The sequence below is a fragment of the Narcine bancroftii genome, chromosome 3 (genome assembly GCF_036971445.1).
Source record: "Narcine bancroftii isolate sNarBan1 chromosome 3, sNarBan1.hap1, whole genome shotgun sequence".
NCBI classification, from domain to species: Eukaryota; Metazoa; Chordata; class Chondrichthyes; order Torpediniformes; family Narcinidae; genus Narcine; species Narcine bancroftii.
In genome coordinates this window covers 251,864,278-251,883,119 of record NC_091471.1, presented here as the reverse complement: position 1 = coordinate 251,883,119, position 18,842 = coordinate 251,864,278, and the positions used below count along the sequence as shown (strand labels likewise).

Sequence of the window (18,842 nt, the reverse complement as noted above, 5' to 3'; positions counted from 1 at the left end):
CAATCAGCCACTTGACTGGCACTGCAATAATCATCCTAAATATTCGTTCTCTCCATCACTGATATTCGGAAGTTGCAGTACGCAATAGCTACAAAAGTAGATTGCCAAGGTTCTTTCACTTCCGCTCCCAACCTTCGACCACTTATGTCAATGAAACTTGGGAATACCATCACCTACAACTATACAGTCCCTTCACAATCTTGAAATTTCCAATCTATTGCAACCACAAAGCTATACTTGCCAGCTGGAATGCAGGACATCGAAAGGGAAATTAAGAACACAATTAGGCACAAAATGCTGACTTCTTTTCTCTAATTCTTAAAATGGATTAAAGAAATAATGTGAATCACTCAGCTACTTAATCAGCATTAGTTACACTAATAAAAAGGGCAAGATCACGGGTAAAGTTCAAAGCTCAGAAGTTTTTAAGATCTTGGAACAGAATTTATTTTCAGCAACAACCGAAGAACAGAAAAATATTTCCAAGTCAGGACAATGTCTGTATGGCACTTTTCCCTTCTTTGATTTAGTTGATTTCCCAGGTTTGGGAAATCATCCTCAAGTTGCCTTGCCAAATTGATGATATGCATTTTGTAGATAGAACACTCTGTACTACAGTATACCAAAGGAAGAAGTTAGTATTTTGGGTATTAATTAAGCAGGTTTTTTTTTTTTTTTCCGGATAGCTGTTGAATGACAGAATGTTGTTTGTATTTTTACCTTTGCTATATAAAGGACATTGTTTGGCTAGCTGAGTTTCTCCAGCATTGTTTTTATTTTTTAAAAAGTGCAGTGGCCGCTGGGGAGCAGTCATTGTGGGAGTGCCCAGTGTAAGAGTGGGAATTGGCAGTTTTGGCTTGAGACGCTTCAGCGGGAACCACATTTAAAGACCCTTAACCCTTTTTAACCCACATTGACCAATGAGACTCAAGTTCAACCTCACTAATCAATTAAATGAGGCTACTGGCAACATTGTAATTAAATAAATTACAACTGATTCAGTCAAGTAGGGGTGCAAGATCAAGTCATGTGCTGCAGCTGCGTAACGTGGAAGCTGGTAGACCCCACCAATGGGGGGGGCATTGTCATTCCAGCTGATCACATCTGCAGCGGTGTTGGGGCTTGAGAAACTTAGACTATGTACTCAGTCACATAGTGTACTCCTTGTATGCACAGGACTGAGTGGCCAAACACACTGTCGTAGGCAGGATCTCGAACAACGAGTTGGGACTGTAGAAGGGAGAAAAAGGGGCTGGTGGTTTGCTTTTCCTAAATGCCATCAAAACTAAGGAGCTGGTTACAGATTTCTGGCAGAGGAGCTCCTTTCTCTCACTCCCTAGTCATACCAACAGTGAAGATGTGGATATAGTAGTCGGCTTTGAGTTCCCAGGAGGAAACCTCTTCAGTGACACACCCTGGTCCACCCATGGCAGCATGGTGGCCAAGATAGGGCAGCAGTGCCTCGACTTCCTCAGAGGCCTGAGGAAATGTTGCATGTCACCTGCATAGATGCACCATTGAAAGTATACTATCATGGTCCATCACTGCATGCAATATAGGAACTGCAGAGTATTGAGATCACAGCTCAGGCCATTACATGTTACCCCAACCTCTTCTCTATTAATTCCATTGATTCCTCCTGCTTCCTTGGAAAAGCAGCCAATGTATTAAAGTATTCATCTCATTCTGTCCATGTTCCCTTCCTATCCTTGGGAGAAAATTCACAAGTGTGAGATTATGTATCACCAGATTCAAAGACAATTTCTTTCCTTCTGTATTCAGACTCCTGAAAGAACGTGAAAATAGTAAAATTATGTTCTATTTTCTCCGTACCAACTGTAATTCTGTACAGGTTTGTTTGCTATATCATAGATGAGACTGCTCGCAAAGCATACTTTATCACTGCATCTTGGTACATGGACAATAAACTTGAATTTTAGACATCAGCAAATACCCACACAAATTCCCTAACAGGACGTGCTCAAACTGCACCGAGACTTCTCAGCCTGCCCACGTCTCCCTCTTTTGCCTCACATCAATTTATTTAATTACAATGTTGCCAGTAGCCTCATTTAATTGATTAGTGAGGTTGAACTTGAGTCTCATTGGTCAATGTGGGTTAAAAAGGGTTAAGGGTCTTTAAATGTGGTTCCCGCTGAAGCGTCTCAAGCCAAAACTGCCAGTTCCCACTCTTACACTGGGCACTCCCACAATGACTGCTCCCCAGGGGCCACTGCACTTTTTAAAAAATAAAAACAATGCTGGAGAAACTCAGCTAGTCAAACAATGTCCTTTATATAGCAAAGGTAAAAATACAAACAACATTTTAGGCTTGAGCCCTTCATCAAGGTATGAGGTGTCCCTGCTGAGATTCTCTCACATTGTGTTTTTGCTTCAACCACTGTGTCTGCAGACTTTTGTGTTTTCCAACTGCACTGTATTTTCTCTTTTTATTGGCGTCACCTGGTTTAATATTCCCATCTCTTGCTGAGAGTCCTGGCTTCTGCTCACTTCACTCATACAATTTAAAATTCCCACCTCTTACCCTTACTTGATATTGAACTGGTCTGCTCACAAAATAACCTCCATCACTGTATCTTGGCACACATGAAAATGAAGAAACTTTGGAATGCACTTTTTCCTCATAAAGGTTGATTAAATTCTGGAAACCTTCCCACAAACATGAAGTTTTCAAAGTTTTGATCAACAGAAGGACGCTGATCAAAGTTAGGGAAATGCATCAAAACATTCAAAATTCTCACCACAAGGAACTGACAAATATACAAGGACCACCTTCTACAAGTAATATAAAGAGAAGGTCCTGGACCTGAAACATTACATCTCTCTTTTCACATATGCATTCTAACCTGTTGAATATTTCTAGTATTTTCTATTTTTATTTCATATTTCCATCATCTGTAGTTTTAAAAAGGAAACCAACACTGATTATAGAAATAGAAATGGCAAAAGTTGAGCACAGCTGTAATCTGCTTTTTTAAAAAAATTCTAATCAGTTTGGAAAATGAAAGACCTTGCCAAATCCTGCAATATTTTTGAAATTAGTTATGTGTACACTTCCCATTCCAGATCACATCCTTTTTCAGTCCTCTTGTTTTATGAAGATTCTCCATTCCATGATTCTTTAAAAGCCCAAATCTCAATATCCTTATTAGATATAATCAACCTATCTTTAGAAAAGTAAAATTTCTTAAAACGTCTTGCATTATAATAGCAAATGATTGAATGAATAATGTGTTTAATCACGTGTTCAGTGAAGATTAATTAAAGCTGTACTCAGAGATAATGTTACATCCAGGTCAATTGAAGCCTGCTGGTGAATTCCCCAATGAATCAAGTTTGGTTACATACCGCTGAAACTGAGATTATTTTATGCACATAATTTATCAAAACAGTCTTTTATTTGATGTTCTGGAGAAATTAACAGTGTCCTTTGGGGAGGAAACTGCAGTTTCTCTTTCCTCTGTATTACAAAAGATATTTTATTGTACATCAAGCAAAGTTTATTCAATAGACTGTTTCCTCTACTTCAATCAAATTTGACTAATGTAGCATTGTATACAAGAGGCAGCTAACTCGATAAATTCCTCATACACAATTACATTGAATGCAGCTTGCACATTTTTACCAGAGATAGCAGAGTTGATTAAATGGGAAAGTTAAATTGATTTAAATTAGATGTACAAAGCAAATTAGTGACTTAACATCGGAATTCCAGGCACCATTAGTACAGGGAGAATTTTGAACAAGGGATGCACTGTGGCTCAGACAATAAAGTTACTGCCTCACAGCTTCAGCAACCTGGGTCAATCCTAACCTTCACTGCTGTCTGGGTGGAGTTTGCACAATCTCCCTATTAAATTGGTCCTATGTAAGTGAATAGTGCAAGTTCGATGAAAAGGTTCGATGAAAAATTAGTGGGAAATGGAATAGAGTGAAGAGTTGGTATGGGCTCCTTATTTCCTTAAAACTTATATGGGGAGGCCAAATATGGAAACATTCAAGAAGTCAAAAAAATTTTTTTTCTAAACATTTTATTTTAGTTTTCACAGACTTACAAAATCGAATAAACAATGCCATTCATCACATACCCAAAGTCCATATTTGTCTCCACCCCCCCTCCCCTCCACAGCGAATACGTTCCAAAAACTTATCTCGATCCCAATCGAGGTCAAAAATCTTAAGAGCATAGATACCCAAGTTAAAGAAGTTGACAATTACTAGAAAGGTTGGGGGGAGCGGGGTGGGGGGAAACTGCTGAGGCAAAGGAAAGATTAGAAAATAAGAATAAGAAACAGGGCTATCCTTAACCAAGCACCAATGACCACAGGGATTAGGGCAAACAAGATCAATGTGAATAAATCAAAGACAAAAGGTTATAAATGTCATATGGGAAAGATAAAAGAAAATTATCAATCTAATTCTTCCTGATCAAGATTTTCAATATTGATTTTAATGTTACATAATATTAATGTTACACCTACACCTATGACAATAACACCTACAAATATGCAGATGATACCACGGTAGTGGGTTTGTATAAAGGAAAGGGATGAGTCCACATACAGTATGGAGATTGAAAACTTGGCTGAATGGTGCCCCAACAACAACCTTGCCCTCAATGTCACCAAAACGAAGGAGCTGACTGTTGACTTCAGAAAAGGAAAGCCACTTATTTCTTTTTCAATGCATAATCAATGTTTATTACATTGGAAATCTAAAGGTATAAAAAAAACTTGGGATTGTTTTAAAGAAGGTCAATTTTTATCCTTTAATCAAATGAGGGAAAGTTTTGGTGTTAATGAGAATTCTTTATTTGTTTATTATCAACTTCGATCCTTAGTAAAACAAATATTTGGTAGAGATATGATTTTACCTAAATTGACTAAATTTGAATATTTTCTTGTGATTGTACCAAAGATGGGATATATTTCATTGATGAACCAAATATTACAGGAGAGTGTGGAAAAAAAGGGATGGGATAGATCCAAGATTAAATGGGAAAAGGATATTAATTTTATTTTTTCTGAAGATGACTGGTTAGATATTTGTCATGTTAGCGTTCTTTTCTTTCTTCTTTGGCTTGGCTTTGCGGACGAAGATTTATGGAGGGGTATGTCCACGTCTGTTGCAGGCTCGTTGGTGACTGACAAGTCCGATGCTGGACAGGCAGACACGGTTGCAGCGGTTGCAAGGGAAAATTGGTTGGTTGGGGTTGGGTTTTTCCTCCTTTGTCTTTTGTCAGTAAGGTGGGCTCTGTGGTCTTCTTCAAAGGAGGTTGCTGCCCGCTGAACTGTGAGGCGGCAAGATGCACGGTTGGAGGCGATATCAGCCCACTGGCGGTGGTCAATGTGGCAGGAACCAAGAGATTTCTTTAAGCAGTCCTTGTACCTCTTCTTTGGTGCACCTGTCTCGGTGGCCAGTGGAGAGCTCGCCATATAACACGATCTTGGGAAGGCGATGGTCCTCCATTCTGGAGACATGACCTACCCAGCACAGTTGGGTCTTCAGCAGCATGGATTCAATGCTTGCAGTCTCTGCCAGCTCGAGTACTTCGAAGATGGTGATGAAGTCACTCCAATGAATGTTGAGGATGGAGCGGAGACAGCGCTGATGGAAGCGTTCTAGGAGCCGTAGGTGATGCCGGTAGAGGACCCATGATTCAGAGCCGAACAGGAGCGTGGGTATGACAACGGCTCTGTACACGCTGATCTTTGTGTGTTTCTTCAGGTGGTTGTTTTTCCAGACTCTTTTGTGTAGTCTTCCAAAGGCACTATTTGCCTTGGCGAGTCTGTTGTCGATCCTTGCATCAGATGAAATGGTCCAGCCGAGGTAGGTAAACTGGTTGACTGTTTTGAGTTCTGTGTGCCCGATGGAGATGTGGGGGGGGGCTGGTGGTCATGGTGGGGAGCTGGCTGATGGAGGACCTCAGTTTTCTTCAGGCTGACTTCCAGGCCGAACATTTTGGCAGTTTCCGCAAAACATGTTAGTGTTACTAGATTGATAAATGTTCGTTATGCAATGGTTAATTACAATTTTTTACATCATTGTATTTAACACCTGAAAAGTTAAAAAAAATATGGTTTTAGTGAATCAGACTCTTGTTTCAGATGTGGTAATTCAGTTGGAACTTTTTTTCATGCTGTTTGGTTATGTGTACATATACAATCTTTTTGGAAAGCAATTCAATTGTTTTTGGAACATTTGTATAAGATTAAAATACTTCTTGACCCAACAATATTTTTGTTGGGTAAATTGAAGCCTTTGAAAGATTTGGGATTAGATAAATTTCAGATTGCTTTTGTATATTTAGCTTTATCTGTAGCAAAACAATGTATAGCAAGTACATGGAAAAATGCTAATATGATTGATATTAATATATGGCATAATGAGATGAAAACTTGTTTGGTAATGGAAAAAAATCACGTATGTTTTACATGATAATTATTCTTTTTTTCTTAATAAGTGGTCTTTATATTCAGAATATTTACATTTAAATTTACTTTGATTAGATTTTAGTAAATATATTTCAGTTATTTTTTTCTTTGGCTCTCCTAAAGAGGGGGAGGGGGGGTTCTTATTTCTTTTTTTCTCTTTTTAAATATAATTTTTTAAAAATTGTTCACAATATGTACTTTTTTTTACTGTATGTAATAACCTTGTTGAACGAATAAATAAAGTTGTGAAAAAAAAAGGAAAGGAAAGCCAGTGATCATTGAGGTGGAGAGGGTGAGCAAATTTAGGTTCTTGGGAGTCATCATCTCAGAGGATCTTTCTTGCACCCAACACACCAATGGCATCATGAAGAAAGCACATTACTACTTCCTCAGGAGTTTGTGGAGGTTTGGTATGACACCAGAAACCCTGGCAAATTTCTAGAGGTGTGGTGGAAAGTATGCTGACTGGTTGCATCATGGTCTTGTATGGGGACACCGATACCCCCAAGCATAAAGCCCTCCAAAAATTAGTGGAAATAGCCCAAGACATCACAGGCAAAACCCTTTCCACATGGAACGGTGCCGCGGAAGAGCAGCAGCAATCATCAAAGACCCACACCATCCAGCACATGCTCTGTTCTCGGTGCTGCCATCAGGAAAGAGGTGTAGGCGCCACAAGATTCACATCATCAGGTTCAGGAACAGCTGCTACCCCTCCACTGTCAGACTCCTCAACAACAAACTCAATCAGAGACTCTTTTAAGGACTCTTACTTGCGCATTTTATTGATTTTCTTTTTTATTCTCTCTGTATTGCAGTTTGTTTATATTTGTTATCAGTTTACAGTTCATTATTTGTTTATATGTATACGCTGTGTACAGTTTTTTTTGCACTACTGGGTAGTGGTAATTCTGCCGCCCCTGCAGGAAAAAAAAATCTCAGGGTTGTACGTGATGTCATGTACATACTCTGACAATAAATCTAAAATCTGGAAATTGCGGGTCTTAGTGATAGCACAGATATCAACTACAGCACACCTCACAGTTAAATAAACACCAAGGATACAAATAACATGCTTCATTTGCTTGAAATGATTACGTCTGTGTGGGGAATAACTTAAATTCTTCCAATATTTAGCAGAAGGAAATTTATCACATCATTCAATCAGTTTGGAAAGTTAAGGCCAATAAAGGGATCAAGTGAGGTAAAGCTGAGATACAGGTGAATTTCCTTAGCATATAAAACTATTGCTTAGATAGGACAGAATTCAATTTTAGCAGACAGATTGAAGGCCAGGGAGGAGTGGTTTATGGGTTCCAATTACACAGGTGATTTTTACAATACTGGTGTCTGGCACCTATGGGGATTGGTCTATGCCTAATAAGTGAATTTTCCAGGTGCTTGAAACTTCATATTGCATGATTGGCAAACTAACAACAGGATGCACCATTTTTAAACTTACATATTTTTTACCTATTTATTTTCTGTAATTTACTTTTTGCCGGTTGCTTGAATTCTGGATAATAGGGGTTTTGGTAGTGTGATAGTGTCAAATGCTAACTGAAAAGATTCAAGCAAGAGTTCATGTTTTATCACCTTCAGATAACTGTCTTTACAAGTTAAAGTCTTGAGAAAATGCCAGATTTCCTGTGGGGAGACATGTTGGAGAATTTCTCCTGGAGCCAGCACAGTGAGGCTCCCATGGAAAAGGCACATCAACTCTTCTACATTCCAAGAAATCTAAGGAGATCTGGCATACAGTCAAATACCCCTCAAACTTCTGCAGGTGCTTGCATCACTACCTAGATCAGTAATACCAGTGCCCAGTTACATGGAAGGTTGCATAAAATAGCAAACACAGCCATTATGAGTTCCAACCTCCCATCCATTAGACGTTTAAGAAGGCAGCCACCACCAAAAAGGATCTCCATCATCCTGGTTATAACCTCTTCTCACTGCTACCCTCTGGCAGAAAGTACGCCCAGAACCTCGAGGTGCAAGAGAATTTTCATCCCCCCCCATCCCCCATCAACAGCTATCAAACTAGAACCTCCCAATACTGGTTAGCAGCATGGTTAGCATAGCAGTTAGCGCAGTGCCTTTACAGTGCAAGTGATCAGGACTGGGGCTCGAATCTGCCACTGTCTGCCAGGAGTTTGAACGTTCTCCCTGCATCTGCTTGGGTTTCCTCCCACTGTTCAAAATGTACCGGAGGTTGTTGATTAATTGAATGTAATTGGGGCAGCACAGCCTCGTGGGCTATAATCCTGCTGTATGTCTAAATTAAATTAAATTTTTTTTAAAATAAAAACAACTCTAACGATTATCCACTCCAGCACCACAAAAAGACCTGTCGGCATTATTGAAATGGCACTTTTTTTCTTGCACTGCAAGAGTGAATATTTATTAACTTTTATATCTGTCATCTCTTTCCGTATTGGGGTAATGTATACTACTTGAAATTTTTACATTTTTTTTGTTTGGCTCAGCAAGAACAATATACATACACATCCACATTTTGTATGACAATAAACTCATCATAATTCTCTAATGTTAATTCATTGAGTCATATAGCACAGAAACAGGTCCTTCAGCCCATGGCTTAATTGCCAATTATACAGTACTTATCAAAACCAATCTAACCACAGCATCATTAGTGTAGTGGTTAGTGCAAAGCTATTAAAGTGCTCGTGACAAGTTCAAATCCAGCACTGTCTGTAAAGAGCTTGTACATTCTTCCCATAACTTTGTGGGTTTCCTCCAGATCTTTTGTGGTGCTGGAGTGGATAATCGTTAGAGTAGATTTTTTTTAAAAAAATTTAATTTAATTTAGACATACAGCATGATTACATTCAATTAATCAACAACCTCCGGTACATTTTGAACAGTGGGAGGTTGCAGATGCAGGGAGAACGTTCAAACTCCTGGCAGACAGTGCCAGGTGCTCTGATTCCTCCCATGTTCCAAAGACATATGGGGTTAATAGATCTCATGAGTATATTTGGGTGGCATAGGCTCATGGTCCTTCTTAAATGTCACGAGAGTACTTGCCTCCACTATCCAACTGTACAGCGTGTTTCAGTTTCTACAACTCCCTTGATGAAAAATCCACTCCCCTTAAACCTCAGTCTAAACCTAGTTTTAGACACTTCTGCTATGGAAAAAAAGTTTCCTACTGTTCACCCTATTTATACCCTACATAATTGTATACCTAATTCAGTAATATGATCCAATAATTCTAAGATTTAATTCTTCCAAATTCAATTAAACTCCTTTACCTTTTTTTGCTGCACTTTAAATATACACTCAAGTACACATAGGTAGAAAATTTAGAAGTATGACATCACACACAACTAGATTCCAGAATTAACTTCACACCAGTAAGATAATGTTACCTTCATTGTTCTAACATATCTCTCACTGTAACTCTGCACTCCATACTGCGTTCTTATTGTTGTAGTAAGTATGGACTACTAGCTGGATTGTTCACCAAACAAACCTAACTGCAATACAACACATGTCACAATATACTTGAATTGAAACAAAAGCTCCATTATTCTCAAAATTCAAAGGGTGATTTATCAGATGCAATGCCCATATTGTAGATATTTCCTTATCACTTTCAGATTAAGTGCACCAAAAGACAGAAAGTTAGACAAGGTTCCTTCCATACAGACTGTGGCTTTAAAATATTATTAGCTACAGACATTATACAGAAATCGTTAAAATTATATTTAAAATATCAGTGACAGGCATCATACAGAAATTGTAGCACAAATTGAAAATGGTTGGTGATTAAGCCGGCTCCCCCGCCAGGCTTGCCTGGTGTGGAGGGTGGCTACACACCCTGCAGGATGACCATTCAAAGGGACTGACAAACCCTCTTGTAGTTCATTTTGCCTCATCCGCTTCTCTTCCCAAAAGTGGTTATGCCTCTTTATCTTTGCTATACAAAGGACACTGTTGAGTTTCTCCAGCATTGTTTCTACTTCAACCGTGGTGTCTGCAGACATAAGATAAACATGCAAGCATGGGAGGGAGACGCAGATTATAGAATGGGACACAAAAAGAAGAAAAGTGGGAACCGACCTGTCACATGGTTGGATGGTTGGTGATTAAGCCGGCTCCCTCGCCAGGCTTGCCTGGTGTGGAGGGTGGCTACAAACCCTGCAGGATGACCATTTAAAGGGACTGACAAACCCTCTTGTAGGGTCAACTGCCACATAATAAACATACACCTTGAAGCGCAGATAGGGCATCCCTCACATCAAAGCTTGGTTTGGCCATTCACAGCAACAGAACTTCCCCTAGCCATCTTGGACCTCATCGTGCCACTGGAGAGGGTGGGTCTGGACATGTGCGACTACCCCCCCACCACCTCCATACTCGCCTAAGATCCATTCAGGCACTACCTTGTTCCTCGCACCCAAGTCCTGTAACGACGCTCAAAGTGGCAAAGCGGTCAGCTTGACCTAGCCATACGACTGCAGGCAGGTGACGGGGGGAGGGGGGGGGGTGGAGGATGCAGAACTGAAATGGTTGGCCAGTCCACTGGGAGATGAATCTCTGCCATGGTGCCCACTCTGCCAGGATGCAGGGCCCTGGGGACAAAGTGTGCATGCCACTCGCAAGATGGTATTGAGGCAGCTCTAGGTGATCTGCTCCCTGTGATGACGACATTGGGAGATGATAAGGAAGCAACCACAACAATTAATTAACGATTTCAAGCCAAGCAGCGTGAACCATGTCTATTTCATTGGCGTGTTAGAACTTCCTCACGCTTCACCTCCAGTGTTAACCTGGCCCCTCAGGTGGGCGCCCGAGCCCGACGCTCACCTGCCGCGCCCAGGTACGCCGACACCGAGCAGCGCCGCCCACGGCAGCGGCTCTGTCACCCCCACCGACCCCCACCTCTTCCCCACAGACTCACCCCACCCGGCAGCCGCCGCCCCTCGATGACCCAGTCCGACCGATTCTCACCCGCCGCCGCGCTCGGGACCTTCGGCGAGCCGATAGCGTTCGGCGACTGATCGGCTCTTTCCGGCGCTCCGCTCGCGCCGCCCTGTCCCAAGTGGAGTGACGTCAGCTTGCGATCCCACGCCGCCAACCAACGCATGCGCCCTCTCGCCCCGAAATGAAGCCGCGCATTACGTTGACCGGCGGGCCTTTCGAAGTCCCGTTGTCCTTTGTGCCGTCGGCGGGAAAGGCGGCGAAAATGGCGGAGGATGGGAGCGTCAAGAAGAGGTAGCGGCCGCAAAGACTATTGGGGATATTAAATAGTGTGGTGATATCTAATGTGCTTTTTGTTGTTCGGGGATGTCGTTACCTCAGGTTACTTACCCAGTGCGTATCACTGGCGGCTTTAAATTAATTAATGTTAGGCTGATAAAACTGCCACGAAACAACAACTGTGATTATATATTTTCATGACAATGAACCCAGTGCTGATTCGGACTACAGTACATAGTATAGTACATTTATATTTACATATTATAACTTACATTTATAGTAAGTGTAGTGATGAAGTCTTTAAATCGAAGTTAAAAATAGCGAATTGGTAATTTGCGTTAGGGAAATTGTGGGGAGAGAAATGTCTCAGAATCAGAATTTATTGTCACGAAATTCGTTGTTCTGCGGCAGCATCTTAGTGGAAACATTCCTATAATCCACCTCACAAAACAAATATAAAGAAAAGGTCAAAGGCATTGTCTGACTTCATTCAGGAATCTGATGGTGGAGGGGAAGAAGCTGAGGGCTAGTTCTTCAGGCTCCTGTACCTTTTTAGTGTACCTGGGTGCAGGTCCTTCAGGTAGAGGCTGCTTTCTTAAGACCCCGCCTTTTGAAATGTCCTTGATGGAGTGAAGACTGGTGCCTGTGATATTGCATGGCAAGTTAACAACCCTCAGAAATCTTTTCTGGTCCTGAGCGCTGACACCTCCCGACCAGATAGTGATGCAACCAGCCTAAATGCTTGCCACCATACACCTGTAGAGAGTTTTTGGAGATGTAGGAAATCTCACAAAGTAATGCCAACCGATCTGGCTGGTAGGTCAATAACCTTCCAGCCATCAGATCAAAGGTTGTCTAGAATAAAGAATATGCCCGGCAACATCGTGGAAATTCTATTTGGTGTTATGGTGAATATTTTCTCATTAGAAAATGGCGTGATGGGCTCTTGTACCCCTGTTTGATTATAACTTCCGGTACTCTTTGTGTTTATATAATATTCTTTTGAATAGCTTGGTCCTCTCTTTGGCCCGCAGGTTTCCACACACATCCCAAAGACACATTGGTTAGTGAGTTGTGCTAGTGTAAGTAGGTGGTAGCAGAACCAAGATATAGTTAAAGAGGTAGCTAAAGAGATTGTGGAGGCTTTAGTAGAGATCTTTCAGAAATCACTGGATTCTGGAGTGGCCACAGAAAACTGAACAGTTGCAAGTCTCTCCACTCTTTAAGAAAGGAGGGAGGCAAAAACAGGAATTTATAGGCTGGTTAGTCTGACTTCAGTGATTGGCAAATGATAGTTTCCATCATTAAGGGTGAGGTTTAGGGGCACATGAAGACATACAGTAAAAGGTGCAGCAGTCATCATGATTTAATTAAGGGGAAATCTAACCTGGCAAACCTATTGGAATTCTTTGAAGAAGTAACAGGAAGGACAAAGTTAGTAGATGTTATTACTTGGATTTTCAGAAGTTCTTCGACAAGGTGCTGCATGTGAGAGATGTAAGAGTCCATGGAATTACAAGAAAGATTACTGATAACAGGGATTCTGCTGTAATATGGAAACACAAGTTGGCTTGCATTACTGAGTATGTTCAACATTACAGTCTTGTGGGCGAGCAGATTAAATGTTTCCATGCGTCGAATTTCTTATAGTAGCTCCCCTCACTCTGGGAGATGAGTAATGATCGTATTATGGCTTCGGTCTTGAAATATTCCTTTTACTGTTGATAATTATTCAAAAATGAGTCATGTCTTGGAAGTGGCGAAACTGGGCTTCTATTTTACTCTTTAGATGCCGTGAGACTTGCCTGAGTTTCTCCCACACTTTTGTGTATTGGACTACAATCACAGCGTCTATGGATTTTCCTGTTATTTTGAATAATATTTTGGCATTTGGTCTATAATTCCAGAATTTTTTGCCAGGAGCTGATCAAACCTCTGTTTCCGTGTGCTTCACAATCAATGAGTTATATTTACTTAGACTATGACCATTTCAAATTCGTGTTTTTTTCCAGTCTCCTGATTGCTAATATTTGGATAGTAATATTTTCCAAACAGGATATGATACTGACTGAATTGGCTTTTTGAATCTTCAGCCTGTTGGGAAAAACTGAAAAAATAATTACCCTGTGTCTTAATTTTCAAGTAGATTTTCAACTCCACACTTTTAGCATATGACGTTAACAATGTGTGTTCCTAATTTTAAATGTAATATTTGCTCAAAGGTTTCTTTTTAAAAAGAAGATTTCTGCCTTTCAGGCAGTGCGTCTGAGATTCTTACCATACTCTTGGCGAACTGTTTTCTATCAATTAATTGAAATACTTGTTTTATTGGTTTTTAACCTCCTAGCTTCCTGACTTAGCTACCACATTTTTAAACACTCATTAGAAATGTTTTCCAGTCTTTTCCCTGTCTCCATGATTTCCAGTTCTATCCTTAACTACAAATTTTGTATAACCCCCCTCCTTCCTTTTGTAGACAGTTGCAAAGAATTCATTGATCCAACCCAGTGTATCAAAGTGCTGGAGAAACTAAGAAGGTCATGTAGAATCCATAGGAAGTAAAAGACAGTGGATATTTTGGACCTTGGGCCCTTCTCAGGAAAGATTCCTGATTGAGGTCTATGGTCCGAAACATTGACCCCATACATCTGCAGAATTTTTTTTTTTTGCTTTTATTGCCTTTTCCTCAACTTGTGGAAACCTTTTGGTCCTTGATAAGCCTAACTACTCTTAGTTATTGCCTTACTCCTTATGTACTTATGAGGCACATTTGCATTTTACTTCATTTTGCATGCCCTCTATTTGCTTTTCTTTTACATTTCTCATTTTTAAAAATACTTTATTTAAGTTTTTCATACAGGTATTCATGTCAAAATACAAAATATGTAATCTAATCCTATCAATCCATTATACATGATAGCTTTATAAAAAGTCTCAAAAGGAAAAACCCCACCACCTCCCTCTCCCCCAGAATAATAACCCCAACAGAGTTAGAAAAGAAAGGAGAAAAAGAAAAGGAAAAAGAATACAAATTAGTAAAGAGAAAAAAGAAGTAAACCTGGTTGTCTTTCGCTGGATTCTAACTTTATTCAATTTTATTTATTTATTCCAAGGAGTTAACAAAGTATCATGAGGTTTAGGGAAAGCCATTTATAAACTTATACTGACAAAATGTAAATATGGGCACCAAATTTTTTTAAAAGTATCATTTATTTCTTGTCTTTATTGATGACATTCTAAGTTGGCAGTACCTGACATAAACTTTATTGTCTTGCCTAACCTCTGAGGCTTTTGATTTTACAGTCCAACTTTTCATCTTTGTGCAAATAAGTTTAACCATAATTTATTTTATTTTCCATTGCTAAAGTTGAACTGAATTATAGATCATAAAAATGTTTCCCACTGATAGCCACCTGCCCCATTATCTGAATATATGCAGAATTTTAGTCTGGAGACGATTATATTGCATCTTTAAAAGCCTTTGCAAGTTTCTATGAACAAAGATTGCTAACTACTGTTTGCCTTCAATATATTCATACTGACTTTCATCAATCTATATTTATCCAAGTGACAGCCTATTTTCTCCCTGCTTAATTATTTATTAAATTGTCCCCGCTACTGAGGTTAAACTGACTGATCAGCAGTTGTTGAGTTTTTCTTTGTCTTCTTTTGAGAGGATGTCCTAGAACACACATGTCAAACTCTGGCCCGATATAATTATATTTGGCCCGCAAGATCATATTAAATATATATTAGAGTTGGCCCGCTGGCCGCCGCGCCAGTATAGCGCATTCACACTGAAGGTGAAAATGAAGACGCTGGAGGTGTGGAGGGATCTCAGAGTTCTGAATCCCGGGGATCGGAGCGCCGCACTCAGCTCGCCCGGCTCCCGGACACACAGACGCGGCTGGAGTTGGGGACCATCCTCGCTGGGTCTGCGCTTCAGCGGAGACGCCGGACCGAACGTCTCGTTGTCGATGCCTTCCCCCTCGCTCCGTGCACGGCGGACCCTGCCTCCCACTCCTTTTGTTGGAGACGAGCCCGAAGCCGTGAGATCATAGTTTAATCCCTCTCCAACCATGGGAGGGGGGTGGGAGCAACACGCTCTTCTCAGCCAATTCCTCCACCGCCCCAGACGCCGGCATTTCAACGGGGGGGTTCGGGTGCCTTTGTCAGGCGACCGACCTGTTGGTCCAAGACAAGGGGAGAGCGTACAAACTCCACACAGACAGCACCTGAACTCGGGTGAACGTGGAGCTGCGACCCCACATTCCACATCAGGACTGTGTGTAAGATTGGGAGCAGTGAGACGGAAGCTTATTTTGTTCAAGTGATTTAAGCCTTTCTTGGGGTGGGGGGGGGGGTCCTTCTCTGACCACTTGCCTAACAATTAACCTAATCAGATGTGGAGTTACCACAAATCAACAGTTCTCAACCTTTTTCTTTCCACTCGCGTCCCTGTGCCATTGGTGCTCTGTGATTAGTAAGGGATTGCTTAAGGTGATCTGTGGGTGGGAAGAAAAAGTTTGAAGACCACTGCTTTAATCATCCTTCATTGACTCGTCATGTGCACGGTTTCAGAACGCTAAAGGAAATGGGCCAATGACAATTTTTCTCAAGCAAAATATTTCAGTAACAATTGGGTCTAGAGCAGTGATTCTCACCCTTTCCTTCCCACTCACATCCCACCTTAAGCAATCCCTTACTAATTACAGAGTTCCGATGGCATAGAACATTCCAGCACAGAAACAAGCCCTTCTAATCTGTGCTGATCCATTGTTCTGCCTCATCGAAACTGACCCACATCTAGTCCATAGCCCTCCATACTTCTCTCACCCACGTACCTGTCCAAATTCTTTTTAAATGTTAAAATTAAGCCAGCCTTCACCACTTCAGCTGGCAGTTCATTCCACACTCCCACCACTCTGTATGAAGAAGTTTCCCCTAAACATTTCCTCATTCATTCTTAACCCACGTCCTCTAGTTTGTATTTCACCTACCCTCAGTGGAAAAATAAAATCTCCTACTATCACAACTACATATTTGTAGTTATGAGGTCCTTGGGCACCACACTATCTTTAGATCAAGAAAGAATGTGGCCAATTGCAAACCTTTGCTCAGTGGATTTCTGCAACTTCAACAGTCATTCAACTTCAGAAGTAGTTACTTTGTTAAGAAGCACTTTGAGATAGCTGTCATTGAAGCAGCTTTTATGAGACAGAGAATATTAAACTTAACAAAATTTTTAAAAAGCATTGTATATACTGCTTGTCCTATCTCCATCACTGATAGTTTCTTTTCTATTGCCAGATTGAGGAATGCCAGTCCAAACACATCACAACCCAATCAGGTTAGTAATTTATTTTTTAAATGTTAAAATAATTCTCTATCTTCCTTACGGGTTTGCTTTGATCTACTCTAGGTCAAGATAAATAGGAAACATGGCTGGAGAGTCTCTGCATACAATGATGCAGGGCATGGAAAAGCCAGGAAAATGGACAAAAACTTGCATGGCCATCGCAAGCTAGCCAGTTACTGATCAGATATTGGTCTTTGCATAGCAGAATAATCAAAGATTTTTGAAAAAATAAACAATATTTTGGAAGAACTCAGTGGGTTGAGTAGCATCAGTGGAAGAAAAAGAATGGTTGATGTTTCAGGTTGGAATGCTTCATCATCCTGACCCGGATGTGGAAGCTTTTGAGAGGGTGCAGACGAGATTTAGCAGGATGTTGTCTGGATTGGTGAACACGTCTTATGAAGAAAGGTTGACTGAGCTGGTGGTACTTTTCTCTATCGTCATGGAGGATGAGAGCCAACTTTCTCATAAGATTATGAGAGGTGTAGATAGGGTGGACAACCAGCATCTTTTCCCAGGACGATCATGGCCAATACCAGAGGACATCTGTTTCAGAAGAGTTGAGAAAAGTTCGGGGAGGATGTGAGAGATGTTTTTTAAACATCGTGTGGTGAGTGTCTGAAATGCATTGTCAGGTGGCAGCTGGTACAATGGGGCTTTTAAGATTCTTGGGCAGATGGAGTAGATTTGGGCTGAAGGACCATGCTATTTGATGTTGCTTGACCCACTGAATTCCTTGAGCAGATTGTTTTTACACTAGATTCCAGTATCTGTTGTCTCTTGCATCAAATCTTAAGATTTAGTTTCATGTAAAACAGCAATAATTACAGTGATACTAAAACAAGGGAAAGATCCACTCTCACCAGCGTCATATAGACCAATATCTCTGCTAAACACAGATTATAAGATAATAGCTAAACTATTAGCAAACAGATTAGCAGAACAGGTACCGAAAATGGTAAATTTAGACCAAACTGGATTTATCAAAAAAAGACGCACAACAGACAATATTTGTAAATTTATTAACTTAATTCATGCAGTAGAAGGAAATAAAGCACCGGTAGTAGCAGTTGCTTTAGACGCAGAGAAGGCCTTCGACAGAGTAGAATGGAATTACTTGTTCAAAGTATTGCAAAAATTCAGTTTACCGGAGAAGTATATTAATTGGATTAAAGCATTATATAAGGGACCGTTAGCGAAAGTGACAGTAAATGGACATGTATCAAAGCAATTTAACTTAAGCAGGTCAACGCGGCAGGGATGCCCACTATCACCATTATTGTTTGCGCTAGCTATAGAACCACTAGCAGAATCGATAAGAATAGATAATAATATAAAAGGAATAAAAATAAAAGACAGGGAATATAAAATCAGTCTATTTGTGGATGATGTGATAGTGTACTTAACAGAACCAGAACTATCAATAAAAGAACTATATAAGAAATTGAAGGAATATGGAGAAGTGTCGGGATACAAGATAAACGTAAATAAAAGTGAAGCAATGCCTATGAATAACGCGGATTTCTCAAAATTTAAGGAGGAATCCCCATTCAGATGGCAATAAGATACCTAGGTGTGCAAATAAACAAAAATCTAGGCCAATTATATAAACTCAATTACAATCCACTAATGAAAAAATTACAGGACGATTTAGAGCATTGGAAAGAGCTACCACTAACACTGATAGGAAGGATAAACTGTATTAAAATGAACATTTTTCCAAGGATACTATACTTATTTCAGGCATTGCCAATACAACTGACAGAAAAATTCTTCAAAGAGTTAAAGAAAATAATAAG

The 18,842-nt window shown here is 40.3% G+C and overlaps 2 protein-coding genes across 8 annotated transcripts in view; one reads left to right on the top strand and one right to left on the bottom strand.

Annotated features, from left to right (window-relative positions):
* The window catches only part of mvb12a (multivesicular body subunit 12A), a 69,709-nt gene extending 57,357 nt beyond the window's left edge, over positions 1 to 12,352 (bottom strand). Inside the window, exon 1 of one of the 6 annotated variants that reach the window (XM_069927591.1) lies at positions 12,246 to 12,352. Coding sequence is in view for 2 of the 6 variants with exons in the window: in XM_069927587.1 (XP_069783688.1) it covers positions 11,386 to 11,571 (186 nt within the window). In the remaining 4 variants the exon portion in view is untranslated. Of the gene's footprint in view, positions 1 to 9,850; positions 9,956 to 10,544; positions 10,634 to 11,385; positions 11,805 to 12,232 lie in introns of those variants that run through there. The other 5 variants (XM_069927590.1, XM_069927587.1, XM_069927589.1 and 2 more) reach the window with 5 other exon arrangements.
* LOC138758540 (kinetochore-associated protein DSN1 homolog) overlaps positions 11,009 to 18,842 on the top strand; it is a 37,369-nt gene continuing 29,535 nt past the window's right edge. The window contains exons 1-2 of one of the 2 annotated variants that reach the window (XM_069927584.1): positions 11,009 to 11,699; positions 16,995 to 17,034. In XM_069927584.1, coding sequence (XP_069783685.1) covers positions 11,590 to 11,699; positions 16,995 to 17,034 — 150 coding nt within the window. In that variant the 5' untranslated portion in view covers positions 11,009 to 11,589. The remainder of the gene's footprint in view (positions 11,700 to 16,994; positions 17,035 to 18,842) is intronic. The other variant, XM_069927586.1, reaches the window with a different exon arrangement.